Below are 23,625 nucleotides of genomic sequence, written 5' to 3' on the forward strand. Positions count from 1 at the left end.
TTGGAAAGGAACAGAGAGGAGAGGAGTTAGAATGTTGGAACAGAACATAAAGGAGAGGAGTTAGAATGTTGGAACGGAACATAAAGGAGAGGAGTTAGAATGTTGGAACGGAACATAAAGGAGAGGAGTTAGAATGTTGGAACGGAACATAAAGGAGAGGAGTTAGAATGTTGGAACGGAACATAAAGGAGAGGAGTTAGAATGTTGGAACGGAACATAAAGGAGAGGAGTTAGAATGTTGGAACGGAACATAAAGGAGAGGAGTTAGAATGTTGGAACGGAACATAAAGGAGAGGAGTTAGAATGTTGGAACGGAACAGAGAGGAGAGGAGTTAGAATTTTGGTACCTATGCATAAGCATGTCATGGCTCTTTAAAAAGTATCCAATCATACAGGAAATAAACGCATATCAAACATTTTATTTTTCCAATATTATATATCAATATTACTCATAATAATAACAACAATTTCCACATTAATATTTATAGTTTTAACAACTTATTTTGGGGGACAATATTGTTGAGTAGGGAGTCCATTGGGACACAACTCCTGAATGAAGGTCATTGAATGAAGGTCACTGTCCATTTGCTGATTGGAACAGTCTGAGGATAACACACTAGAGAGGATCTTACTCTAAGCTAAAACACACCGAACAATGTGGGGAGGATTTCACCCCAGCAGGGTCTGTCTACTAGGCTCCCATTCCCTGGGGTGATGAGGACACAGTCACACGACAGGGACACCACAGTCACACCACAGGGACACTACATTGTAAAGGCCAATATGATTGACCCTAAAGAAATGTTTCCTTCTCACCAACTCTAATTCCTGCTAAAGAGTAACTACTAGTAGTGTAACATTATAAATACTAGTAGTATGGAAGCAGATTCATCCCAAAATAAATACAGATAACAACATTGAAATAAAATTGATATTAGAGTATTGTTTTTTCCTATTATTGTTGTTTAAATACATTTATTTGCAGTTATTGAATCTGGTTCCATTGTTGAGTATTGTATGGAGAAAGTCAATCATATAAGCATTACGTCTCTACAGGCATTTTGTGGAAATCCCTCAAGCTGGAAATCCCTGCTTCCTCTTAGCTTCCAATTACCCATAACCATTAATATCCATCTATCGGTGGATTATTGTTGGGAGATTACATAATCATATTTTGGTGGCAGTGATGTTTGTGTAGTGTTGAATAATCCAGATGTACTTACGGTGACAGACACAACGTTGGAGCCTCCGGGGGAGTTCTCCGGGATACGTGCCATGTAATACTCTGAGGTGAACCTGGGAGTGTTGTCATTGGTGTCCAAAAGGTGAATCACAATATCAGCTGTCGCACTGAACCTCTCAGGGGTGTCAATCTCCACAGCCAGTAACTGGTAGAGGAAAATGTTATGTTAAATCCATAAAATACTCACTGCTATTCTTGCTGTTATACTATAGTAAAGAATTGTTGAAGGAATGAGCATGATGCCTGCAATGCCAGAGTTGTGGGTTAGATTCCCACTGGGGTCAAAAATACAAAATATATGGAAGCACTACTCTAAGTGACTTTGGATAAAAGAGTCTGCTAAATTATTATTATTTTATAAGTCATAGGTTATTACTGTATAACTACCAATGTAATTTCTTACCGCATAATTACTATTGTAATGACTTATTGTATAATCTCCATTGTAATTAGTTATTGTATAATTACTATTGTAATTTCTAACTGTATAATTACCATTGTAATTACTTATTGTATAATTACCATTGTAATTTCTTATTGTATAATTACCATTGTAATTTCTAACTGTATAATTACCATTGTAATTTCTTAGTAAATACCTAGTAATTTCTGTACCATCAAAATAAAGTCATATCCAATCTACATTGTCCATTTTAGGATCAAATATTTGTTATTCCAGTTTGTCATGGAGTACCAGTCAAAAGTTTGGACACATCTACTCATTCCAGGCTTTTTCTTCATTTTTACTATTTTCTACATTGTAGAATAATTGTGAAGACATCAAAACAATGAAATAACACATATGGAATCATGTAGTAACCAGAAAAAAAGTGTTAAACAAATCTAAATATATTTTAGATTTTAGATTCTTCAAAGTAGCCACCCTTTGCCTTGATGACAGCTTTGCACACTCTTGGCATTCTCTCAACCAGCTTCATGAGGTAGTTCATTTGTTAATTTAAAAGTTAATTTGCGGAATTTATTTATCTTTCTTAATGCGTTTGAGCCAGTTGTGTTGTGACAAGGTAGAAGATATACAGAACACAGCCCTATTTGGTAAAATACCATAATATGGCAAGAAAAGCTCAATAAATAAGAAAAGAGAAACGACAGCCCATCATTACTTTAAGACATGAAGGTCAGTCAATGCAGAACATTTCAAGAACTTAAAAAAAAAATTAAAGTGCAGTCGCAAAAACAATCAAACTCTATGATGAAACTGGCTCTCATGAAGACCCAGAGTTACCTCTGCTGTAGAGGATAAGTTCATTACAGTTACCAGCCTCAGAAATTGCAGCCCAAATAAATGCTTCGGAGTTCAAGTAACAGACACATCTCAACATCAACTGTTCGGTGAAGACTGTGTGAATCAGGCCTTCATGGTCAAATTGCTGCAAAGAAACCACTACTAAAAGACATCAATAATAAGAAGAGACTTGCTTAGGCCAACAAATACTCGCAATGGACCTTAGACCGGTGGAAGTCCAAATTTGAGATTTCTGGTTCCAACCACTGTGTCTTTGTGAGACACAGAGCAGCCAACAAGTGCTCAGCATATGTGGGAACTCCTTCAAGACTGTTGGAAAAGCATTCCAGGTGAAGCTGATTGAGAGAATGCCAAGAGTGTGCAAAGCTGTCATCAAGGCAAAGGGTGGCTACTTGTGTAACACTTTTGGCTACTACATGATTCCATGTGTTATTTCATAGTTTTGATGTCTTCACTATTATTCTACAATGTAGAAAATAGTTTTTTTTTTTAAAGGAAAACCCTTGAATGAGTAGGTGTGTCCAAACTTTAGACTGGTTCTGTAAATGCAGCTGTAAATGGTGTGAAATACCTTGTATGTTAAGGATTTGCCTTTTTCATAGTCAATGGCAGCAGAGTCTTCAACGATAACGGTGACCTGTGCTTCATTGAGGACCGTCTGGGGCACCACTCTGAGTACACGACCAGGCCCCACCAACCTCAGTTTAAATTTAGCATTCGCCCCCTGTCAGAGAAAACACAACACCTACATGAATCTGCCATCTATGACAACATTCTTGGCAGATACCAAGATCTCTGACCTCTGTTTGACAACAATCATTCGAATCTATCCAATGGGCTGAGGGGGAAAAAAACTGTCAATGGATACAATTATTATATCATGTAAAAAATTGCAGACGAGAATTCTGGGAACAATGACATAATGATGATAATGATGATAAATGATGATAACGACAGCCATCTTAATCTAAATTAACTATTGACATTCCTGGGATGCTTAATAGTATTATTGGGCGAATATGGGGATTAAGATATTTATTTCTAAAATGGGTTTACATAATGTCACATACTGTTTTGTGGGGGGTGGGGATTAATGAAAGCATCCTTTATGAAATTTAGATTTTTACGGCCAAATACATCACATAATATAATACAACCAGCACCCATTAATAAAACACAACGTGGATTGTAGCACTAAAGTCATCGTTGGAGCTATCAATACCCTAGTATCAGTCAAGTGTTCTGGGGTTGGGCTAACAAACATGTTTAGGAGACAGGCTCAAGGTCTATAGCGAAGCATAAAGGAGTGATTTCCATGAAAGTACGAGAGGTGGGAAATAGAATGTCTCTGGCTGTATCCGAAATGTTACCCAATACAACGGACTACTTCTAACCAGGGCCCATAGGACACTGATCAAAAGTTGTGCACTATATAGGGAATAGGGTGCGATTTGGGAAACAGACTTTGCCTTCCAGTACCTGATCAGAGTCGTTGACCGTTATCTTCAGCCCCCTGAGGATCTCCCCCTCTGGAGGGTGCTCATACATGGTCACCTCAAACTGGCTCTGGGGCCCGTTCTCTCCGTAGAAGGTAGGAGGGTGGTTGTTGAGATCCACCACTCGAACCGTCACCATAGTCATGGCATTGTAGTCCAACAGCTCCTCGCTAGGCCCCAGCTCAGTGGCCTGAGACAGAGAGACAGAGAGAATGGCAGCAACAGTGCGAGAGAGAGAGAGAGAGAGAGAGAGAGAGAGAGAGAGAGAGAAGGAGAGAGAGAGAGAGAGAGAGAGAGAGAGAGAGAGAGAGAGAGAGAGAGAGAGAGAGAGAGAGAGAGAGAGAGAGAAAGAGAGAGAGAGAGAGAGAGAGAAAGAGAGAGGAGAGAGAGAGAGAGAGAGAGAGAGAGAGAGAGAGAGAGAGAGAGAGAGAGAGAGAGAGGAGACACACACAAGCGAAAGAGATCAGACAATAAAAAAGATGTGCTAAACATGTAACAGAGCACTGACATTGTAATAACAGAGCACTGCCACTGTAATAAGAGAGCACTTACACTGTAATAACAGAGCACTGACACTGTAATAACAGAGCACTGACACTGTAATAACAGAGCACTGACACTGTAATAACAGAGCACTGACACTGTAATAACAGAGCACTGACACTAATAACAGAGCACTGACACTGTAATAACAGAGCACTGACACTGTAATAACAGAGCACTGACACTGTAATAACAGAGCACTGACACTGTAATAACAGAGCACTGACACTGTAATAACAGAGCACTGACACTGTAATAACAGAGCACTGACACTAATAACAGAGCACTGATACTAATAACAGAGCACTGATACTGTAATAACAGAGAACAGACACTAATAACAGAGCAATGACACTGTAATAACAGAGAACAGACACTGTAATAACAGAGCACTGACACTAATTACAGAGCACTGATACTAATAACAGAGCACTGCCACTGTAATAACAGAGCACTGACACTAATTACAGAGCACTGATACTAATAACAGAGCACTGACACTGTAATAACAGAGCACTGACACTAATAACAGAGCACTGATACTAATAACAGAGCACTGACACTAATAACAGAGCACTGATACTAATAACAGAGCACTGATACTAATAACAGAGCACTGATACTAATAACATAGCACTGACACTAATAACAGAGCACTGACACTAATAACAGAGCACTGATACTAATAACATAGCACTGACACTAATAACAGAGCACTGATACTAATAACAGAGCACTGACACTGTAATAACAGAGCACTGACACTAATAACAGAGCACTGATACTAATAACAGAGCACTGACACTGTAATAACAGAGCACTGATACTAATAACAGAGCACTGATACTAATAACATAGCACTGACACTAATAACAGAGCACTGACACTAATAACAGAGCACTGACACTGTAATAACAGAGCACTGACACTAATAACAGAGCACTGACACTGTAATAACAGAGCACTGACACTAATAACAGAGCACTGACACTGTAATAACAGAGCACTGACACTGTAATAACAGAGCACTGACACTAATAACAGAGCACTGACACTAATAACAGAGCACTGACACTGTAATAACAGAGCACTGACACTAATAACAGAGCACTGACACTGTAATAACAGAGCACTGACACTAATAACAGAACACTGACACTGTAATAACAGAGCACGGACACTGTAATAACAGAGCACTGACACTAATAACAGAGCACTGACACTAATAACAGAGCACTGACACTAATAACAGAGCACTGACACTGTAATAACAGAGCACTGACACTAATAACAGAGCACTGATACTGTAATAACAGAGCACTGACACTGTAATAACAGAGCACTGACACTAATAACAGAGCACTGATACTAATAACAGAGCACTGACACTAATAACAGAGCACTGACACTAATAACAGAGCACTGACACTGTAATAACAGAGCACTGACACTAATAACAGAGCACTGATACTAATAACAGAGCACTGACACTAATAACAGAGCACTGACACTAATAACAGAGCACTGACACTAATAACAGAGCACTGACACTAATAACAGAGCACTGACACTAATAACAGAGCACTGATACTAATAACATAGCACTGACACTAATAACAGAGCACTGGCACTAATAACAGAGCACTGACACTAATAACAGAGCACTGATACTAATAACAGAACACTGACACTGTAATAACAGAGTACTGACACTAATAACAGAGCACTGACACTGTAATAACAGAGCACTGACACTAATAACAGAGCACTGATACTAATAACAGAGCACTGCCACTAATAACAGAGCACTGACACTAATAACAGAGCACTGATACTAATAACAGAACACTGACACTGTAATAACAGAGTACTGACACTAATAACAGAGCACTGACACTGTAATAACAGAGCACTGACACTAATAACAGAGCACTGATACTAATAACAGAGCACTGCCACTAATAACAGAGCACTGACACTAATAACAGAGCACTGACACTAATAACAGAGCACTGACACTAATAACAGAGCACTGACACTAATAACAGAGCACTGATACTAATAACAGAGCACTGACACTGTAATAACAGAGCACTGACACTAATAACAGAGCACTGACACTAATAACAGAGCACTGACACTAATAACACAGCACTGACACTAATAACAGAGCACTGATACTGTAATAACAGAGCACTGACACTAATAACAGAGCACTGACACTAATAACAGAGCACTGATACTAATAACAGAACACTGATACTAATAACAGAGCACTGACACTGTAATAACAGAGCACTGACATTAATAACAGAGCACTGATACTAATAACAGAGCACTGACACTGTAATAACAGAGCACTGACATTAATAACAGAGCACTGATACTAATAACAGAGCACTGACACTAATAACAGAGCACTGACACTAATAACAGAGCACTGACACTGTAATAACAGAGCACTGACACTAATAACAGAGCACTGATACTAATAACAGAGCACTGACACTAATAACAGAGCACTGACACTAATAACAGAGCACTGACACTAATAACAGAGCACTGACACTAATAACAGAGCACTGACACTAATAACAGAGCACTGATACTAATAACATAGCACTGACACTAATAACAGAGCACTGGCACTAATAACAGAGCACTGACACTAATAACAGAGCACTGATACTAATAACAGAACACTGACACTGTAATAACAGAGTACTGACACTAATAACAGAGCACTGACACTGTAATAACAGAGCACTGACACTAATAACAGAGCACTGATACTAATAACAGAGCACTGCCACTAATAACAGAGCACTGACACTAATAACAGAGCACTGATACTAATAACAGAACACTGACACTGTAATAACAGAGTACTGACACTAATAACAGAGCACTGACACTGTAATAACAGAGCACTGACACTAATAACAGAGCACTGATACTAATAACAGAGCACTGCCACTAATAACAGAGCACTGACACTAATAACAGAGCACTGACACTAATAACAGAGCACTGACACTAATAACAGAGCACTGACACTAATAACAGAGCACTGATACTAATAACAGAGCACTGACACTGTAATAACAGAGCACTGACACTAATAACAGAGCACTGACACTAATAACAGAGCACTGACACTAATAACACAGCACTGACACTAATAACAGAGCACTGATACTGTAATAACAGAGCACTGACACTAATAACAGAGCACTGACACTAATAACAGAGCACTGATACTAATAACAGAACACTGATACTAATAACAGAGCACTGACACTGTAATAACAGAGCACTGACATTAATAACAGAGCACTGATACTAATAACAGAGCACTGACACTGTAATAACAGAGCACTGACATTAATAACAGAGCACTGATACTAATAACAGAGCACTGATACTAATAACAGAGCACTGATACTAATAACAGAGCACGGACACTGTAATAACAGAGCACTGACACTAATAACAGAGCACTGATACTAATAACAGAGCACTGATACTAATAACAGAGCACTGATACTAATAACAGAGCACTGATACTAATAACAGAGCACTGACACTAATAACAGAGCACTGACACTAATAACAGAGCACTGACACTAATAACAGAGCACTGACACTGTTATAACAGAGCACTGACACTAATAACAGAGCACTTACACTGTAATAACAGAGCACTGACACTAATAACAGAGCACTGACACTAATAACAGAGCACTTACACTGTAATAACAGAGCACTGACACTAATAACAGAGCACTGACACTGTAATAACAGAGCACTGACACTAATAACAGAGCACTGACACTAATAACAGAGCACTGACACTAATAACAGAGCACTGACACTAATAACAGAGCACTGACACTAATAACAGAGCACTGACACTAATAACAGAGCACTGACACTGTAATAACAGAGCACTGACACTAATAACAGAGCACTGACACTAATAACAGAGCACTGACACTGTAATAACAGAGCACTGACACTAATAACAGAGCACTGATACTAATAACAGGATAAGAAAGCTCTTATTACCTTGACTTTGATTTCATATAATTCATTCCTCAGCGTGACTGGATAAGTTGTCAGGCTGATACAACCAGTTGTGCTGTTGATGGTGAAGACATCCTCACTACCTGAAGAAGGAGGAAGGTAAGAACATCACCACAGTATGTGAATCATGACGCATACAGAAATCACAAATATCTGTGAAACTGTAGACACACACATGCTCAACTGCTGACAATGATAGGTCATTATCAGTTTGTGAAGTGTGTGTGTGTGTGTGTGTGTGTGTGTGTGTGTGTGTGTGTGTGTGTGTGTGTGTGTGTGTGTGTGTGTGTGTGTGTGTGTGTGTGTGTGTGTGTGTGTGTGTGTGTGTGTGTGTGTGTGTGTGTGTGCGTGCGTGCGTGCGTGCGTGCGTGCGTGCGTGCGTGCGTGCGTGCGTGCGTGCGTGCGTGTGTGTGTGTGACTTACCATTGGTAATAGAGTAATGAATAGGATTAGGGTTTCCTTCGTCACCATCTTTGGCAAACACAGTGGCTATTTCAGAACCCTGCATATACAAATTATACATCATTAAGAAATGGCTTGGAAAAGTTTTCCAAAAAATCTGTTGAACATACTGTATGTTAATACGGTGACATGATATTCAAAATAATTAAAGTACAATTTATTGAATATAAAGAAATGGCTTTGCAAAACTCCCCAAACATTTTTAAAACCTATGTTTGAAAGACCAGAGGATCATCAGGTTGTGTTGAACTTACAGGAAGTGAGACCTCGTAGATGTGGCCAAAGTAAGGAGGTTGTGTTGTACTTACAGGAAGTGAGACCTCGTAGATGTGGCCAAAGTAAGGAGGTTGTGTTGTACTTACAGGAAGTGAGACCTCGTAGATGTGGCCAAAGTAAGGAGGTTGTGTTGTACTTACAGGAAGTGAGACCTCGTAGATGTGGCCAAAGTAAGGAGGTTGTGTTGTACTTACAGGAAGTGAGACCTCGTAGATGTGGCCAAAGTAAGGAGGTTGTGTTGTACTTACAGGAAGTGAGAACTCGTAGATGTGGCCAAAGTAAGGAGGTTGTGTTGTACTTACAGGAAGTGAGACCTCGTAGATGTGGCCAAAGTAAGAAGGTTGTGTTGTACTTACAGGAACTGAGACCTCGTAGATGTGGCCAAAGTAAGGAGGTTGTGTTGTACTTACAGGAAGTGAGACCTCGTAGATGTGGCCAAAGTAAGGAGGTTGTGTTGTACTTACAGGAAGTGAGACCTCGTAGATGTGGCCAAAGTAAGGAGGTTGTGTTGAACTTACAGGAAGTGAGACCTCGTAGATGTGGCCAAAGTAAGGAGGTTGTGTTGTACTTACAGGAAGTGAGACCTCGTAGATGTAGCCAAAGTAAGGAGGTTGTGTTGAACTTACAGGAAGTAAGACCTCGTAGATGTGGCCAAAGTAAGGAGGTTGTGTTGTACTTACAGGAAGTGAGAACTCGTAGATGTGGCCAAAGTAAGGAGGTTGTGTTGTACTTACAGGAAGTGAGACCTCGTAGATGTGGCCAAAGTAAGAAGGTTGTGTTGTACTTACAGGAACTGAGACCTCGTAGATGTGGCCAAAGTAAGGAGGTTGTGTTGTACTTACAGGAAGTGAGACCTCGTAGATGTGGCCAAAGTAAGGAGGTTGTGTTGTACTTACAGTAACTGAGACCTCGTAGACATAGCCAAAGTAAGAAGGTCGTGTTGTACTTACAGGAAGTGAGACCTCGTAGATGTGGCCAAAGTAAGGAGGTTGTGTTGTACTTACAGGAAGTGAGAAGTCGTAGATGTGGCCAAAGTAAGGAGGTTGTGTTGTACTTACAGGAAGTGAGACCTCGTAGATGTGGCCAAAGTAAGGAGGTTGTGTTGTACTTACAGGAAGTGGGACCTCGTAGACGTGGCCAAAGTAAGGAGGTTGTGTTGTACTTACAGGAAGTGAGACCTCGTAGATGTGGCCAAAGTAAGGAGGTTGTGTTGTACTTACAGGAAGTGAGACCTCGTAGATGTGGCCAAAGTAAGGAGGTTGTGTTGTACTTACAGGAAGTGAGACCTCGTAGATGTGGCCAAAGTAAGGAGGTTGTGTTGTACTTACAGGAAGTGAGACCTCGTAGATGTGGCCAAAGTAAGGAGGTTGTGTTGTACTTACAGGAAGTGAGACCTCGTAGATGTGGCCAAAGTAAGGAGGTTGTGTTGTACTTACAGGAAGTGAGAAGTCGTAGATGTGGCCAAAGTAAGGAGGTTGTGTTGTACTTACAGGAAGTGAGACCTCGTAGATGTGGCCAAAGTAAGGAGGTTGTGTTGTACTTACAGGAAGTGAGACCTCGTAGATGTGGCCAAAGTAAGGAGGTTGTGTTGTACTTACAGTAACTGAGACCTCGTAGACATAGCCAAAGTAAGAAGGTTGTGTTGAACTTACAGGAAGTGAGAACCCGTAGATGTGGCCAAAGTAAGGAGGTTGTGTTGTACTTACAGGAAGTGAGACCTCGTAGATGTGGCCAAAGTAAGGAGGTTGTGTTGTACTTACAGAAAGTGAGACCTCGTAGATGTGGCCAAAGTAAGGAGGTTGTGTTGTACTTACAGGAACTGAGACCTCGTAGATGTGGCCAAAGTAAGGAGGTCGTGTTGTACTTACAGGAACTGAGACCACGTAGATGTGGCCAAAGTAAGAAGGTTGTGTTGTACTTACAGGAACTGAGACCTCGTAGATGTGGCCAAAGTAAGGAGGTTGTGTTGTACTTACAGGAAGTGGGACCTCGTAGACGTGGCCAAAGTAAGGAGGTTGTGTTGTACTTACAGGAAGTGAGACCTCGTAGATGTGGCCAAAGTAAGGAGGTTGTGTTGTACTTACAGTAACTGAGACCTCGTAGACATAGCCAAAGTAAGAAGGTTGTGTTGAACTTAAAGGAAGTGAGAACCCGTAGATGTGGCCAAAGTAAGGAGGTTGTGTTGTACTTACAGGAAGTGAGACCTCGTAGATGTGGCCAAAGTAAGGAGGTTGTGTTGTACTTACAGAAAGTGAGACCTCGTAGATGTGGCCAAAGTAAGGAGGTTGTGTTGTACTTACAGGAACTGAGACCTCGTAGATGTGGCCAAAGTAAGGAGGTCGTGTTGTACTTACAGGAACTGAGACCACGTAGATGTGGCCAAAGTAAGAAGGTTGTGTTGTACTTACAGGAACTGAGACCTCGTAGATGTGGCCAAAGTAAGGAGGTTGTGTTGTACTTACAGGAAGTGGGACCTCGTAGACGTGGCCAAAGTAAGGAGGTTGTGTTGTACTTACAGGAAGTGAGACCTCGTAGATGTAGCCAAAGTAAGAAGGTTGTGTTGTACTTACAGGAAGTGAGACCTCATAGATGTAGCCAAAGTAAGGAGGTTGTGTTGTACTTACAGGAAGTGAGACCTCGTAGATGTGGCCAAAGTAAGGAGGTCGTGTTGTACTTACAGGAACTGAGACCACGTAGATGTGGCCAAAGTAAGAAGGTTGTGTTGTACTTACAGGAACTGAGACCTCGTAGATGTGGCCAAAGTAAGGAGGTTGTGTTGTACTTACAGGAAGTGAGACCTCGTAGATGTGGCCAAAGTAAGGAGGTTGTGTTGTACTTACAGGAAGTGAGACCTCGTAGATGTGGCCAAAGTAAGGAGGTTGTGTTGTACTTACAGGAACTGAGACCTCGTAGATGTAGCCAAAGTAAGGAGGTTGTGTTGTACTTACAGGAAGTGAGACCTCGTAGATGTGGCCAAAGTAAGGAGGTCGTGTTGTACTTACAGGAACTGAGACCACGTAGATGTTGCCAAAGTAAGAAGGTTGTATTGTACTTACAGGAACTGAGACCTCGTAGATGTGGCCAAAGTAAGGAGGTTGTGTTGTACTTACAGGAAGTGAGACCTCGTAGATGTAGCCAAAGTAAGCAGGTTGTGTTGTACTTACAGGAAGTGAGACCTCATAGATGTAGCCAAAGTAAGGAGGTTGTGTTGTACTTACAGGAAGTGAGACCTCGTAGATGTGGCTAAAGTAAGGAGGTCGTGTTGTACTTACAGGAACTGAGACCACGTAGATGTGGCCAAAGTAAGAAGGTTGTGTTGTACTTACAGGAACTGAGACCTCGTAGATGTGGCCAAAGTAAGGAGGTTGTGTTGTACTTACAGGAAGTGAGACCTCGTAGATGTGGCCAAAGTAAGGAGATTGTGTTGTACTTACAGGAAGTGAGACCTCGTAGATGTGGCCAAAGTAAGGAGGTTGTGTTGTACTTACAGGAAGTGGGACCTCGTAGACGTGGCCAAAGTAAGGAGGTTGTGTTGTACTTACAGGAAGTGAGACCTCGTAGATGTGGCCAAAGTAAGGAGGTTGTGTTGTACTTACAGGAAGTGAGACCTCGTAGATGTGGCCAAAGTAAGGAGGTTGTGTTGTACTTACAGGAAGTGAGACCTCGTAGATGTGGCCAAAGTAAGGAGGTTGTGTTGTACTTACAGGAAGTGAGACCTCGTAGATGTGGCCAAAGTAAGGAGGTTGTGTTGTACTTACAGGAAGTGAGACCTCGTAGATGTGGCCAAAGTAAGGAGGTTGTGTTGTACTTACAGGAAGTGAGAAGTCGTAGATGTGGCCAAAGTAAGGAGGTTGTGTTGTACTTACAGGAAGTGAGACCTCGTAGATGTGGCCAAAGTAAGGAGGTTGTGTTGTACTTACAGGAAGTGAGACCTCGTAGATGTGGCCAAAGTAAGGAGGTTGTGTTGTACTTACAGTAACTGAGACCTCGTAGACATAGCCAAAGTAAGAAGGTTGTGTTGAACTTACAGGAAGTGAGAACCCGTAGATGTGGCCAAAGTAAGGAGGTTGTGTTGTACTTACAGGAAGTGAGACCTCGTAGATGTGGCCAAAGTAAGGAGGTTGTGTTGTACTTACAGAAAGTGAGACCTCGTAGATGTGGCCAAAGTAAGGAGGTTGTGTTGTACTTACAGGAACTGAGACCTCGTAGATGTGGCCAAAGTAAGGAGGTCGTGTTGTACTTACAGGAACTGAGACCACGTAGATGTGGCCAAAGTAAGAAGGTTGTGTTGTACTTACAGGAACTGAGACCTCGTAGATGTGGCCAAAGTAAGGAGGTTGTGTTGTACTTACAGGAAGTGGGACCTCGTAGACGTGGCCAAAGTAAGGAGGTTGTGTTGTACTTACAGGAAGTGAGACCTCGTAGATGTGGCCAAAGTAAGGAGGTTGTGTTGTACTTACAGTAACTGAGACCTCGTAGACATAGCCAAAGTAAGAAGGTTGTGTTGAACTTAAAGGAAGTGAGAACCCGTAGATGTGGCCAAAGTAAGGAGGTTGTGTTGTACTTACAGGAAGTGAGACCTCGTAGATGTGGCCAAAGTAAGGAGGTTGTGTTGTACTTACAGAAAGTGAGACCTCGTAGATGTGGCCAAAGTAAGGAGGTTGTGTTGTACTTACAGGAAGTGGGACCTCGTAGACGTGGCCAAAGTAAGGAGGTTGTGTTGTACTTACAGGAAGTGAGACCTCGTAGATGTAGCCAAAGTAAGAAGGTTGTGTTGTACTTACAGGAAGTGAGACCTCATAGATGTAGCCAAAGTAAGGAGGTTGTGTTGTACTTACAGGAAGTGAGACCTCGTAGATGTGGCCAAAGTAAGGAGGTCGTGTTGTACTTACAGGAACTGAGACCACGTAGATGTGGCCAAAGTAAGAAGGTTGTGTTGTACTTACAGGAACTGAGACCTCGTAGATGTGGCCAAAGTAAGGAGGTTGTGTTGTACTTACAGGAAGTGAGACCTCGTAGATGTGGCCAAAGTAAGGAGGTTGTGTTGTACTTACAGGAAGTGAGACCTCGTAGATGTGGCCAAAGTAAGGAGGTTGTGTTGTACTTACAGGAACTGAGACCTCGTAGATGTAGCCAAAGTAAGGAGGTTGTGTTGTACTTACAGGAAGTGAGACCTCGTAGATGTGGCCAAAGTAAGGAGGTTGTGTTGTACTTACAGGAAGTGAGACCTCGTAGATGTGGCCAAAGTAAGGAGGTTGTGTTGTACTTACAGGAAGTGAGACCTCGTAGATGTGGCCAAAGTAAGGAGGTTGTGTTGTACTTACAGGAACTGAGACCTCGTAGATGTGGCCAAAGTAAGGAGGTTGTGTTGTACTTACAGGAACTGAGACCTCGTAGATGTAGCCAAAGTAAGGAGGTTGTGTTGTACTTACAGGAAGTGAGACCTCGTAGATGTGGCCAAAGTAAGAAGGTTGTGTTGTACTTACAGGAACTGAGACCTCGTAGATGTGGCCAAAGTAAGAAGGTCGTGTTGTACTTACAGGAACTGAGACCTCGTAGATGTGGCCAAAGTAAGAAGGTCGTGTTGTACTTACAGGAACTGAGACCTCGTAGATGTGGCCAAAGTAAGAAGGTCGTGTTGTACTTACAGGAAGTGAGACCTCGTAGATGTGGCCAAAGTAAGAAGGTTGTGTTGTACTTACAGGAACTGAGACCTCGTAGATGTGGCCAAAGTAAGAAGGTCGTGTTGTACTTACAGGAACTGAGACCTCGTAGATGTGGCCAAAGTAAGAAGGTCGTGTTGTACTTACAGGAAGTGAGACCTCGTAGATGTGGCCAAAGTAAGAAGGTCGTGTTGTACTTACAGGAAGTGAGACCTCGTAGATGTGGCCAAAGTAAGAAGGTTGTGTTGTACTTACAGGAACTGAGACCTCGTAGATGTGGCCAAAGTAAGAAGGTCGTGTTGTACTTACAGGAAGTGAGACCTCGTAGATGTGGCCAAAGTAAGAAGGTTGTGTTGTACTTACAGGAAGTGAGACCTCGTAGACGTAGCCAAAGTAAGGAGGTTGTGTTGTACTTACAGGAACTGAGACCTCGTAGATGTGGCCAAAGTAAGAAGGTCGTGTTGTACTTACAGGAAGTGAGACCTCGTAGATGTGGCCAAAGTAAGAAGGTTGTGTTGTACTTACAGGAACTGAGACCTCGTAGACGTAGCCAAAGTAAGGAGGTCGTATTGTACTTACAGGAAGTGAGACCTCGTAGATGTGGCCAAAGTAAGAAGGTCGTGTTGTACTTACAGGAACTGAGACCTCGTAGATGTGGCCAAAGTAAGGAGGTTGTGTTGTACTTACAGGAAGTGAGACCTCGTAGATGTGGCCAAAGTAAGGAGGTTGTGTTGTACTTACAGGAAGTGAGACCTCGTAGATGTGGCCAAAGTAAGGAGGTTGTGTTGTACTTACAGGAAGTGAGACCTCGTAGATGTGGCCAAAGTAAGGAGGTTGTGTTGTACTTACAGGAAGTGAGACCTCGTAGATGTGGCCAAAGTAAGGAGGTTGTGTTGTACTTACAGGAACTGAGACCTCGTAGATGTAGCCAAAGTAAGGAGGTTGTGTTGTACTTACAGGAAGTGAGACCTCGTAGATGTGGCCAAAGTAAGGAGGTCGTGTTGTACTTACAGGAACTGAGACCACGTAGATGTGGCCAAAGTAAGAAGGTTGTATTGTACTTACAGGAACTGAGACCTCGTAGATGTGGCCAAAGTAAGGAGGTTGTGTTGTACTTACAGGAAGTGAGACCTCGTAGATGTAGCCAAAGTAAGCAGGTTGTGTTGTACTTACAGGAAGTGAGACCTCATAGATGTAGCCAAAGTAAGGAGGTTGTGTTGTACTTACAGGAAGTGAGACCTCGTAGATGTGGCTAAAGTAAGGAGGTCGTGTTGTACTTACAGGAACTGAGACCACGTAGATGTGGCCAAAGTAAGAAGGTTGTGTTGTACTTACAGGAACTGAGACCTCGTAGATGTGGCCAAAGTAAGGAGGTTGTGTTGTACTTACAGGAAGTGAGACCTCGTAGATGTGGCCAAAGTAAGGAGATTGTGTTGTACTTACAGGAAGTGAGACCTCGTAGATGTGGCCAAAGTAAGGAGGTTGTGTTGTACTTACAGGAAGTGAGACCTCGTAGATGTGGCCAAAGTAAGGAGGTTGTGTTGTACTTACAGGAACTGAGACCTCGTAGATGTGGCCAAAGTAAGGAGGTTGTGTTGTACTTACAGGAACTGAGACCTCGTAGATGTAGCCAAAGTAAGGAGGTTGTGTTGTACTTACAGGAAGTGAGACCTCGTAGATGTGGCCAAAGTAAGAAGGTTGTGTTGTACTTACAGGAACTGAGACCTCGTAGATGTGGCCAAAGTAAGAAGGTCGTGTTGTACTTACAGGAAGTGAGACCTCGTAGATGTGGCCAAAGTAAGAAGGTTGTGTTGTACTTACAGGAACTGAGACCTCGTAGATGTGGCCAAAGTAAGCAGGTTGTGTTGTACTTACAGGAAGTGAGACCTCATAGATGTAGCCAAAGTAAGGAGGTTGTGTTGTACTTACAGGAAGTGAGACCTCGTAGATGTGGCCAAAGTAAGGAGGTCGTGTTGTACTTACAGGAACTGAGACCACGTAGATGTGGCCAAAGTAAGAAGGTTGTGTTGTACTTACAGGAACTGAGACCTCGTAGATGTGGCCAAAGTAAGGAGGTTGTGTTGTACTTACAGGAAGTGAGACCTCGTAGATGTGGCCAAAGTAAGGAGGTTGTGTTGTACTTACAGGAAGTGAGACCTCGTAGATGTGGCCAAAGTAAGGAGGTTGTGTTGTACTTACAGGAAGTGAGACCTCGTAGATGTGGCCAAAGTAAGGAGGTTGTGTTGTACTTACAGGAACTGAGACCTCGTAGATGTGGCCAAAGTAAGGAGGTTGTGTTGTACTTACAGGAACTGAGACCTCGTAGATGTAGCCAAAGTAAGGAGGTTGTGTTGTACTTACAGGAAGTGAGACCTCGTAGATGTGGCCAAAGTAAGAAGGTTGTGTTGTACTTACAGGAACTGAGACCTCGTAGATGTGGCCAAAGTAAGAAGGTCGTGTTGTACTTACAGGAACTGAGACCTCGTAGATGTGGCCAAAGTAAGAAGGTCGTGTTGTACTTACAGGAAGTGAGACCTCGTAGATGTGGCCAAAGTAAGAAGGTTGTGTTGTACTTACAGGAACTGAGACCTCGTAGATGTGGCCAAAGTAAGAAGGTCGTGTTGTACTTACAGGAACTGAGACCTCGTAGATGTGGCCAAAGTAAGAAGGTCGTGTTGTACTTACAGGAAGTGAGACCTCGTAGATGTGGCCAAAGTAAGAAGGTCGTGTTGTACTTACAGGAAGTGAGACCTCGTAGATGTGGCCAAAGTAAGAAGGTTGTGTTGTACTTACAGGAACTGAGACCTCGTAGATGTGGCCAAAGTAAGAAGGTCGTGTTGTACTTACAGGAAGTGAGACCTCGTAGATGTGGCCAAAGTAAGAAGGTTGTGTTGTACTTACAGGAAGTGAGACCTCGTAGACGTAGCCAAAGTAAGGAGGTTGTGTTGTACTTACAGGAACTGAGACCTCGTAGATGTGGCCAAAGTAAGAAGGTCGTGTTGTACTTACAGGAAGTGAGACCTCGTAGATGTGGCCAAAGTAAGAAGGTTGTGTTGTACTTACAGGAACTGAGACCTCGTAGACGTAGCCAAAGTAAGGAGGTCGTATTGTACTTACAGGAAGTGAGACCTCGTAGATGTGGCCAAAGTAAGAAGGTCGTGTTGTACTTACAGGAACTGAGACCTCGTAGACGTAGCCAAAGTAAGGAGTTCCAACGAAGGCTGGAGGAGTGTCTTGGGCGTCGAGGACGTTGATGGTTATGGTGGCTGTAGATGTCAGCACCTGATGCTTCCCTTTGTACTGCCCGCCCCCATCCTGATGGATACAACAGAAGGTTAGACATTGGACGACGACACACTGATTATTTAGCGCTAAAAAACATTGCGAAGCAACAGTACTGTTTGCATAAGTTAAACAAGGCGGCAGGTAGCCTAGTGGTTAGAGCGTTGGACCAGTAACCGAAAGGTCGCTGGATCGAATCGAATCCCTGAGCTGACATCTGTCGTTCTGCCCATGAACAAAGCAGTTAACAGTCACTGTTCCCCAGTAGGCTGTAAATAAGAATTAGTTCTTAACTGACTTGCCTAATTAAATACCAAAAAATGTAAATACTCTGCGTGGAAGGATGTAACACTATTTACTTAGTGAGGAGTACCACCTCCTCCATCGCCCTAAGGAAAAAGGCCTTCTTCAATTGCGAAAGGAGCGACACTTCAGGCTGAGAACTCAGTGTCACACATCTCCATCTGCTAGATATGTGAATTTCAACAGCTTTCTATTTGTGTGTGAACTTCAGAATCTGGCTCCCATGAAAATACACTCAACGTACAGTAAAGGGCCTAAACAACATGCTCCTTCACACGAGACAATTAGTCAATCAACTGCCATGGTGTGGGATCAAGGGCCGAGCCGTAGTGTGGCCTTAAATAATCTGGGCAGACCCTCCCCGAGAGCTTAGAGACGGATGGAGGAGAGGAGCTGATCCTCCCCCTGAGGCTTAAAGATTGAGAGACCCCCAGCCCTTCAACCTCCACAGGGTTCAGAGAAGCGGATAGAGACAGAAGAAAAGCTTCCCTCCCCAGGGCTTAGAGAAGAGGATAGAGACAGAAGAAAAGCTTCCCTCCCCAGGGCTTAGAGAAGAGGATAGAGACAGAAGAAAAGCTTCCCTCCCCAGGGATCAGAGAAGAGGATAGAGACAGAAGAAAAGCTTCCCTCCACAGGGCTCAGAGAAGCGGATAGAGACAGAAGAAAAGCTTCCCTCCCCAGTGCTTAGAGAAGAAGATAGAGACAGAAGAAAAGCTTCCCTCTCCCAGGACTCAGAGAAGAAGATAGAGACAGAAGAAAAGCTTCCCTCTCCCAGGACTCAGAGAACAGAAATATAAGAAAAGCTTCCCTCCCCCAGGAGGAGAGGACAGATTGGGATGAAACATTGGGATGATACATTGTTGTTTTGGGGTTTTAACCTGGGTATCTGTAAAGCACTTTGTGACAACTGCTGTATAAAAAAAAGAGCTTCATAAAAATACAAAAAAAATACAAAAAAATGGATTGACACATAGCTAGCGGTCATCTAACCTTGGCAACCACCGTCACAAAGTGTAACGTTGTCGTCTCAAAGTCGAGCGTCTCGCCTGGTTTGATCCGCAGGACCCCACTGTGGCCATCGATGGTGAACTTGGTAGTAGGAGTTCCCTGTGAACAGACACAGGCCCATCAGTAACCCCTTCGTTGTGATGATGTACGCTGAGATCTAGACAGATCTAACTAAGCACTCGCCATTCAATTAACTGTTTCGTTTCAATGACATTTCAAATACACTTGAAGTACAACCAAGACCACATCACACATCAAATCCAGGCCTAAAGAGGGATAAAAACATGACATTTCAGCCGTTCAACCATGTTCTACTGTTGTTCTTTCAGATGTCTAAAATCATCAGGATGGTTTTAGACTCTAGAATCTGCTTTGTGAATCTCCCAGTCGACATGTGAACGGTGCCAACGGCTGTTTGCTTGCTGATGGCCAAAAGCAGCCCTAAGCTCCAGCTAAGCCCTCGACACCTTGCTGAAATGTAATTGAAATGTAATCCACTAAAGCAACACCATTTCCTGCCTCCACTCCAGTGTAAAAAAAATGAATGGTTTTCTCTCTGAGGATGGTTCACTTCCTGTAGTTGATTAAAGACATGGCCTTACCATTCATCTACAGTATGACAGTGGATCCTCCGTATAGACTGTATAACATTAGAGCTAACCCTGAACCCTCTGGCAGACCAGGACTGTGTTCATTATGACACACGTAGAAAAAATCTATTTTTTAGGGTTCATATAGTCCCTTCCTGTTTCAGACCATTTTCTTCTTATTTAGTGATCAATGGACGTTGTTCACCTGTAAGTAGTAGGTGACACTGCCTCCAGAGCCCATGTCTTTATCCACCGCTTGCACTCTGTAAATGCTGCTTCCAGCTGGAGTGTCCTGCAGAAGACACAGACATGGATGGCATTTGACATTAACCATAACGTGGACTAGATAAGTGCCCGTGCACTTACTTATCTGCTTAGACTTTAATAACCGTGTCATTACTTGCCAACATGTCAGACAGGCCCCTGGGGTAGTGACGTCCTATTATGTCTAAAAACATGATACCAGTATTGACATCTCTGTCATTATCACTTAACATTATCTCTAAAGACATGATACCAGTATTGACATCTCTGTCATTATCACTTAACATTATCTCTAAAGACATGATACCAATATTGACATCTCTGTCGTTATCACTTAACATTATCTCTAAAGACATAATACCAATATTGACATCTCTGTCGTTATCACTTAACATTATCTCTAAAGACATGATACCAGTATTGACAACTCTGTCATTATCACTTAACATTATCTCTAAAGACATGATACCAATATTGACATCTCTGTCGTTATCACTTAACATTATCTCAAAAGACATGATACCAGTATTGACATCTCTGTCGTTATCACTTAACATTATCTCTAAAAACATGATACCAGTATTGACATCTCTGTCGTTATCACTTAACATTATCTCTAAAGACATGATACCAGTATTGACATCTCTGTCGTTATCACTTAACATTATCTCTAAAAATATGATACCAATATTGACATCTCTGTCGTTATCACTTAACATTATCTCTAAAAATATGATACCAATATTGACATCTCTGTCGTTATCACTTAACATTATCTCTAAAGACATGATACCGGTATTGACATCTCTGTCATTATCACTAAACATTATCTCTGAAGACATGATACCAATATTGACAACTCTGTCATTATCACTTAACATTATCTCTAAAGACACGATACCAATATTGACAACTCTGTCATTATCACTTAACATTATCTCTAAAGACATGATACCAATATTGACATCTCTGTCATTATCACTTAACATTATCTCTAAAGACATGATACCAGTATTGACATCTCTGTCGTTATCACTTAACATTATCTCTAAAGACATGATACCAGTATTGACATCTCTGTCATTATCACTTAACATTATCTCTAAAGACATGATACCAATATTGACATCTCTGTCGTTATCACTTAACATTATCTCTAAAGACATGATACCAATATTGACATCTCTGTCGTTATCACTTAACATTATCTCTAAAGACCTTTTAAACCAAAGACAGAGCTGTCTGTATGGCGATGAGGGTTTAACACTGACCTCTGGGACGTCTACGGCGAAAGGCAGGTTCTGGAACTCTGGTTCTTCATCATTGGCATCGGTGACAAACACCCGTATCGTCTCGACAACCTAAAGGAAGGAACAAACAGATGACATCACAACAGCCCAGCTGAGAAGCCAGGTATGATTATTTGGTATGTGTATAGAGGCCTATACATTTGAAGCGGCGAATGTTGCTGTCAAAGCTCAGCTCACCTTATTCCGGCCATCTGTTATGCTAACGAGAGCTGAGATTTCACCTTGTTTCTGACAAAACAAAGAACATGTTGTTAACAGCACTCTAAATAGCACATCCGGTACTTGGCGGTAATGATAGTCTCTGGCGACAGACGGCAGGCTTGGTTCTGGGTTGCTGAGATTACCAGAGATATAGTTTTCTCAAAGCTCCCTGCATTACACTCACCTCTCTGTCTAGTTCCTGAATGAGAGTTATGTTTCCTGATTTGGGGTCCACTCTCAGGTATTCTCTGGTGCCCTTCTCAAAGGTCAGGCCAAACCACACGGCATCCCCCTCTGGGTCAGTGCCATTTAGGATATATACCTGTGTTCCTGTAAGGTTAGAGACAGAGATAGCACCTGCTTATGAATCTATTATGTATGTATTATGAATGCTTATGAATGTGTTATGAATGCTTATGAATGTGTTATGAATGTGTTATGAATGATTATGAATGTGTTATGAATGTGTTATATATGTGTTATGAATGCTTATGAATGTGTTATGAATGCTTATGAATGCTTATGAATGTGTTATGAATGCTTATGAATGTGTTATGAATGTGTTATGAATGTGTTATGAATGCTTATGAATGTGATATATATGTTTTATGAATGATTATGAATCTATTATGAATGTGTTATGAATGTGTTATGAATGATTATGAATGTGTTATGAATGCTTATGAATGTGTTATGAATGCTTATGAATCTATTATGAATGTGTTATGAATGTGTTATGAATGATTATGTATGTGTTATGAATGTGTTATAAATGTGTTATGAATGCTTATGAATGTGTTATGAATGCTTATGAATGTGTTATGAATGCTTATGAATGTGTTATGAATGCTTATGAATGTGTTATGAATGTGTTATGAATGATTATGTATGTGTTATGAATGTGTTATGTATGTGTTATGAATGCTTATGAATGTGTTATGAATGTGTTATGAATGCTTATGAATGTGTTATGAATGTGTTATGAATGTGTTATGAATGCTTATGAATGTGTTATGAATGCTTATGAATGTGTTATGAATGCTTATGAATGTGTTATGAATACTTATGTATGTATTATGAATGCTTATGAATGTGTTAATGAAGTCTTTATGTAGCTACTCTTCAAATATTAAAATGTTATCAAATACATGAAAGGTAACCCATCTCTACCTCCAGTTGTACAGGAGAGAATATCCTACAGCACCATTAATTAACCTGACCTAGACGTAGTTGTTTAGGAATAGGAATTCCTGAGGTGTAACTTTCCCAAAAACCCAGGTTTTCCAGAAATCCAGGAACAAGCAGGAAATCTGGGTATACCTCCAAGTGGGATTTCTGGAAAACCTGGAAATGTTGCATTCCGTAGTGTTGTCTGATTGTTTTTCCTATTGTTGACAGCCACCCCTGCCTCGTTATTGTTTTCCCTGGATAAGCTTGTTAGCGCGCGTCACCTTCCTCTGCAGGGCATTATGGTGATAAATCTAAGGCTCAATGCTGCTCAAGTGATCACTGATCAGTCCATCACAAGCAGACCTGGGTTCAAATACTATTTGAAATCTTTCAAATATTTTTGAGTGTTTGCTCTCGCCTGCATGGAGTGCAGGGTTTGCAGTTTTGGGACTATTCTGTTG

The 23,625-nt window shown here is 41.7% G+C and overlaps 1 protein-coding gene across 2 annotated transcripts in view; it reads right to left on the reverse strand.

Moving 5' to 3' along the window:
- Positions 1–23,625, reverse strand: part of LOC118363497 (cadherin-related family member 1-like) — a 43,242-nt gene that overhangs the window by 16,774 nt on the left and 2,843 nt on the right. For both annotated transcript variants that reach the window (XM_052494028.1, XM_052494029.1), the window contains exons 2-12: positions 22,179–22,324; positions 21,971–22,021; positions 21,755–21,844; positions 20,425–20,511; positions 19,612–19,728; positions 18,208–18,351; positions 9,059–9,137; positions 8,618–8,718; positions 3,990–4,196; positions 3,082–3,234; positions 1,224–1,388 (exon numbers count right to left, since the gene is read on the reverse strand). In XM_052494028.1, the coding sequence (XP_052349988.1) occupies positions 1,224–1,388; positions 3,082–3,234; positions 3,990–4,196; positions 8,618–8,718; positions 9,059–9,137; positions 18,208–18,351; positions 19,612–19,728; positions 20,425–20,511; positions 21,755–21,844; positions 21,971–22,021; positions 22,179–22,324 (1,340 nt within the window). The remainder of the gene's footprint in view (positions 1–1,223; positions 1,389–3,081; positions 3,235–3,989; positions 4,197–8,617; positions 8,719–9,058; positions 9,138–18,207; positions 18,352–19,611; positions 19,729–20,424; positions 20,512–21,754; positions 21,845–21,970; positions 22,022–22,178; positions 22,325–23,625) is intronic.

This window comes from Oncorhynchus keta, chromosome 3, assembly GCF_023373465.1.
Source record: "Oncorhynchus keta strain PuntledgeMale-10-30-2019 chromosome 3, Oket_V2, whole genome shotgun sequence".
NCBI lineage: Eukaryota > Metazoa > Chordata > Actinopteri > Salmoniformes > Salmonidae > Oncorhynchus > Oncorhynchus keta.